General features: G+C 39.4%; 1 protein-coding gene across 1 annotated transcript; it reads left to right on the plus strand.

Moving 5' to 3' along the window:
* Nucleotides 1-785: 785 nt before the first annotated feature.
* LOC136348061 (phospholipase A1-like) lies at nucleotides 786-5,819 on the plus strand. The gene is made up of 6 exons (XM_066298599.1): nucleotides 786-946; nucleotides 998-1,165; nucleotides 2,855-3,058; nucleotides 3,116-3,289; nucleotides 3,765-3,968; nucleotides 5,499-5,819. The coding sequence occupies exons 1-6, from the start codon at nucleotides 883-885 to the stop codon at nucleotides 5,747-5,749; spliced, it is 1,065 nt and encodes a 354-aa protein (XP_066154696.1). The 5' UTR covers nucleotides 786-882; the 3' UTR covers nucleotides 5,750-5,819.
* Nucleotides 5,820-6,328: the final 509 nt, after the last annotated feature.

The raw sequence follows: 6,328 nt of genomic DNA on the forward strand, positions 1-6,328 counted from the left end.
GTACGTTCCGGCAACCCTTAAGCTGCACAGGACCTCCTTTGAAATTCGAATGTAACCCGACGATGAACTAGATTTAATTGATCAACTTCATTGCTGTCAAAGGCCCCGGCGAGGTTACAAGTTCACCAGATTAAAGTCGAACCTAATTGTAGAACATCCCATTGGCCAAGAGAGGTGAACTATTAAACTGATTAACATACAACAGAACGGCGACGGTACAAGACATATCTTGAAGTCGATTGTTGGAGACAGAATTCTAAAAAAATCCCCCGACATTACAGAGCGGTGCCTACGTATAGGTGGGTGTAGGAAGACGTATGTAAATTTCTTATTATTATATTATTTGCTTAGTTAATGAATAAGCTAATAATAGTCCAGTAATAAAGATCAGTTCGGAACGAAATTGATGGCACCCACATCTCAAGTTGTTGAAACTTACCAGTCCCAAGGGGCATGCAGCCATTGACAAATATTACTAATGCAGATATAAATTCGTATCAAGCAGATCTGCGGTTAAGCGAACGATCTTTACTCCTTATGAATATTTCCTAAATGCATCTTTTGACCTTCAAAATTACCATGATTCCACATTTGTATTCAAATATGGGTTTATTTCCTTTACAGCTACGAGGGTACCATAAGAGATGTTTTCCCATTCGCGAGCCATGCAAAAATGGGACCGGAGAAATTTTGATTTCACTTGGTATCATCGCAAAAACATATAAAGAATATCGATAATGATCTATTTATAATCAAAACAACTGAAATATAAGGCTGCAAACACATAAAACTAGATCTCTTTTATTCGACCTCCAGCCCGATCTTCGTCTTATCGAGTTTAACATTATTCACGGCACAGTACTTAGTGGGGATTTGGTGAAAATGCGGTGTAATGAATGTAAAGAAGTTTTTATTTTTCTTTTGTTACTAATTTGTTGTTTAGAAGGTGAGTACGGGACATAGAGTTTAGGCGGATTTCAACGAAGGTCTTTTATAGTTGTGGAGTTGGCCATAGACGAGCGCCTTAAAGACGACTTCTTTCACATCTACAAGAACGCAGCGATCGAGACTAGAGACATCCAAAACAAGCCCGTCACCGAGGATAAGGTCACTTTTTACCTCTATACACATGAAAATCCGAAAGAGTTTACAGCCATCGACAAAGGTGAATCGTAAATTAATTTGGAGTTGCAAACGAGTCTTCTGCCAGAAAATCGTATAAAGCAAGAACCTTGTACAGGGTCCTGCAATAGTGCGTCGCCCCTCTTTAGTTTCTACGTCAATAGAGTCAGCAACTTTTCTCTTCTGCAGGATTGCACGGCACACAAAGGCGCATTTCCACGAAATATTTTCCAACTTACAGGTCGACTCCAAAAAGTGTGAAGTTACGTAACTTCGTTATTTTAAATGGGGTTCCCCGATTTTCTGCTATTTTCGGATTTCTCGCCAGGTTTTGAGGTCGGTTGGTGCGAGGTGTGCCATCTTGAAAATTACCGGTGACTCTGAAAATTTTGAAATTTTCGTCAGCCGCGAGATTCGCCAAAAATTGATATCGCACCCCCGTGAATTTTGAAATCAGTCTTCTGGGGCTTAAAGAGGGCCTAATGAGCTGCGCGTTGACGTGTTTTAATTTTGGAAAAGTCCTCTGGGACTGCCAAGACAGGTGTCCAAAGTTGCGCGACTTCAACCCTCGATAATTCGTTTATTTTAGACGGAGCGCCCCAATCTCCTCGACGACATCGTATTGGGAACTCTACAACTTCTGTTAACACCGCCCCATCCCTGAACCCCAGCCATTTTTGAGTTTCTGAAAATTGCCCCTTTTTGATTTCTAAATATTTTGATAGTGATAGTGATGAAAAATGCCAAAACGATGACACTATGTGACCACTTGAAAACAATAAAAATTTTTACACGAAGGGGCTACATCTTCCCCAGCTGCTTTTATCTGCTTTTTAAGTTAAAAAATGAAAAAATAATTATTAATTTTACATTCACGTTGCAATAAACTATCTAAAATTTAAAACTCAGAAATTATTTGTTGGCTTTATAACCATGACAACCGCAAACTGCAAATTGTGACAAACGTCCTTTATCTGTCAAAGGAGATGTTAGAAGTAATGAAAAATGTCATTTTGACATTTTTGCTATCACTATCACCATTAGAGCATTTAGAAGCCAAGAATACAGAAGTTGCTGAGTTTAGGGACAAGTTAACGTTAATGAAAGTTGTAGATTTTGAAATTCCGAATGCGATGCCGAGGAGAAAATTGGGACAAACCATCTCAAATAGCCAAGTTATTGAGGTTTGAAGCCATATAATTCCGGAGGCCCATGGCGCTTGTGAACGGCTTTTTATTTTAATTAAAAAACATCAGAACGTAGCTTCTTAGGTTCTTTTTGATCCCCAGAAGATTCATTTCGAAATTGACAGGAGTCAGCGTGCGATATGGATTTGCGTCGAACTTTGCAGCTGGCAAAAATTTCCAAATTTTTTTAATAATTCAAAAACGGTAAATTTTGAAGATGAACCACGTTACATAACTTCACATCAAAATTCAACGAGAAATCCGAAAATAGCAAAAGAAAATCGAGCGGTCCCATTTGCAATAACGAAGCTGGATATTCTCGAACTTTTTAGCATCACCTTGTATGTTAAAAAATAATTTCTGGAAACACGCTTTTACGTGCCGTGCAATTCTGTGGAGGGAAAAAATTGTCAATTTCATTGGTATAAAAGCTAGCCTATTACAGGACCCTGTATAATCGCAACGTTTGCGACACAGCGTTTTTGCAGGAAACTTATCAAATTCCGAAAGGCAGTTCGCAATTAACTTTTTTTATCATTTTCCAGATGATCTGGAAAGATTTAGAAACACAACAAATCAGATCGTATTCTTGATTCACGGATGGACTAACAGTCGCGAAAACGAATGGATGGAAGACCTGAAAAACGCTTTTCTAATCCGAGATAAAGACTGTTTTGTTGTTATTGTGGACTGGAAGGAACCGGCCAATCAGTTCTATTATGTGTCCTCTATCAATACGTATGACGTCAGTAAGTCCATTGTGCGATTTTCTATTCTATTTTTGGCTAATTAAACTGCCTCTGCAGGTAGGTTTATTGCAAATTTGTTAGTGAATTTATGGAAAAATTACGGCGTGGACAAGAGCAACTTTTTGCTGGTTGGTCACTCGTTAGGGGGCCAGATTTGTGGTTTCGTAGGGAAGCATTTTAAGAAGCAAACTCTGCAAACGTTGCCTAGAATTGTTGCTTTAGATCCAGCAGGTGAGATCACCAATATTTCATAACATTCTTTGTTACCCCGGTGAAATAGGATCTCTCCCGAGGTCTTTGTGACCGCCACTGGCGATGGCTTCACCCAACAAAAATTACCCACAAATGTATCGAAACTGTTTGTTTAAGTCTTAGTTTCGAAACAATGAGTTTACGACCAACGGGCGTCGTTTTATTTTTACGGCCCGTCGCTCACGGCAACGGGCCGTAAAATTACAATAACGCCTGGCAACGGTCGTAAAGCAAAAATAACGCCTGTTAATTCTTTTTATGTGCTCTAATCAAATGTCTAAGTATAACAAGTAGGTGAGTATTCCATTCGCAGCCAGAAAATTGAAAATAAATCATTTGCGTTCAAATTCCTTTATCGTGTGTGAACAAGAGCTTCGCATTAAGGCCTCAAACTTCGGCCGGTGGCGTACGTCTCTTCAACACACACAAAATCACTGTTACTCGTGCTTTACAGGTCCTTTATTTACCACAAGGCCCATTTCTAAAAGATTAAACAAAGACGATGCTGACGTAGTGGAGGTGGTCCACACGGATGGAGGTACTTTTGGGTTTCAAGATGCTTTAGGTACCATAGACTTCTTCGTCAATGGAGGTAGCAGTCAGCCGGGCTGCAAACAGATAGACTTGGCCAATTTGTTCGGGTCGATCGAGGAACCCTGTAAGTAGGATCAGTCAAAATGTCTGCCGTAAAGCTGAGAGAAATAATTTTTAAAAAAGTATTGTGACAACGTTTTTAGCCTTACTAAAATGATTTTTTCCTCACAGAATCGCACATAAATTGATTCGGTTAGTAATCATTTTTAAGTGTGCCTCACAAATCCGGTTCGTTCTAGCAAACTTCGGGGTAAAACACCAAATCGTTGGAATCGATCCTGACACCGTCTCTAACAAAGAAGACTCACAGAACAGAACAATAAAATAGACAATAAAACAATAAAATTAGATTATTAACGTTACTTCGCACGTGCAACGACTGAAGGAATCTCGAGTAGATACATAAATTAACTTTAAGGACGGGCCAGTTTTGTTCTTAAAGCTTCGTTCGCATATCAACCATTAGCTGCATTAACATATTTCAGTGGTATTAACAAAATAATAACAAAAGAATAGTATAATATACAAAGTGTTAGTATAATGAAAAAAAAAAATTGTTAGTGTGGTACTGAAATCTTGAACAGACATCCGCTTTGGCCTTCTGATCTTTCGCCGCAAACCAGTTAGTACCCACAAGTTGCAATTAAAGCGGTTCCAGACCGGTCGTGTCGCCCTGCGCTGCGCTGTTAAAACCTGCGCTGCGGAGCGCGGCGCGTTAGATTTGAACGGGAGTCTGCGCCGAGACGCGCAAATTGGGGGGTTCTGCAACGAAAGCGAGCGCGATCCGGCAAGTGTCGGCACATGAAAAAACTTTTTGATTGTGCGTGTTTGGATGGGATTGTCAATAGGTACTGTATCTGTACGGTTCTGAATTGAATATCCGTAGATTTAAATTGAAATATTGTGCGCTCGGACTGAAGCCAAACACAGAATGAATTTTTTCTTTAAAACATTTTACGCCCCTTTGTGTCGGGTTGCGCGGTCCAGCGCACCATTCTAAAGCGCGACGCAGCTCGGCTCAGCGCTGCACGTTCGGGCTATGCTCGCCCAGGCAAACAAGTTAGAGAATCTTACAGTTCTTTTGCCATCCAAGAAATAAATATAAACACGGATTGATATGGGGTTCGTTCAGATTTCCACTTTCATCTATAGATCAAGTGCGTCCACGTTTTGTGTCAGAGGACGGAAGTAAATAAAGAACACTTCAGATTAGGCGACTACTTCTGTATTGCGTTTCCTCAGCACTGCGACAAATCGTTAATTCCAATGCGTTTTGGTAAGTCAGATGGTACATGGGTCAGTTTCCTCGTTCCATTATTTTCTCGGTGAAAACAAGCAAAAATGACTTTTGAAATGTATTTGCTCTTGGAAGAAATGAAAAAACACTTGAACTTACGTTAAGGTCGTTATGTAAATACATTTTGTAAATATTGAAGGAGTTAATTAAATACTGTTAGTTCAGAGCAGCTTCAAAACTACCGGAAACTAGCGATGGGTTCCCATATAAAACACAGAAAAATCGACATTTAATTGCGCATATCCTTATATTTCAACACACTGATTACGTAATATCTAACCAAAACTCCAATTCTAGTAATGTGTGACCATCGCAGAGCCTGGGCGTACTTCACCGAAGCTGTATTGAACCCCACAGATCTAGTCGCTCAAAAATGCGCAAGTTGGGGCCAATACAAGATAAACTACTGCGATAAAGAAACTGTCCCAATGGGCGATTTGAACACCACCCTAACTGGGTCATTCTATTTGGACACCAACAAGGAGAAACCTTATTCCAAGAAGTCCGACAGTTCTTTGCTTAGTTTTTCGCGATTGCTGATAGGTTAGCGTTTAGATTTTAATTTTGACAATTTCTGCTGGATATTCACTGAAAGAGAAAATAAAAGTTAGACGTTCACACGGCATTTTCATTGATTTAAACCATTAAATCGACCGGTTTAAAGTTTTGTTGTATACCTAATTAGCCTCCTTCAGAGTTTCGTTGCACTGAATGAATGGAGCTGAAAAAGGCAAGCGTGAAATTCAGCATACACGACCACTGCAAATTTAGATTGATAAGCAGAATTACGTGGTTGTGACTTTCACTATCAGCTAAAAAAGTAGGTATTAGCCTACTTGCTGGATTTGTGAATGAATTAACTCTGCTGGTTTCACGAAGTTGTAGAATTTTTTATTGAAAGTAAAGTGTAGCGGCTAATTAGTGAAATGAATCATTTGCCACGATTCGCTTTCTATTCTCTAACGATTACTGTATAGGGTGTTTGATTCACCCATGTGCATCCGGAAGAGGATAGTTGGTAACATGATTTTGAACATATTTGGCCATACATACTATCATATAAAGTCTGACGCATTTCAAGATATCGCCATTTTTCTTCGTTTTCCCAATTTACTATCATAAAAATT

Source organism: Euwallacea fornicatus, chromosome 31 (genome assembly GCF_040115645.1).
Source record: "Euwallacea fornicatus isolate EFF26 chromosome 31, ASM4011564v1, whole genome shotgun sequence".
NCBI classification, from domain to species: domain Eukaryota; kingdom Metazoa; phylum Arthropoda; class Insecta; order Coleoptera; family Curculionidae; genus Euwallacea; species Euwallacea fornicatus.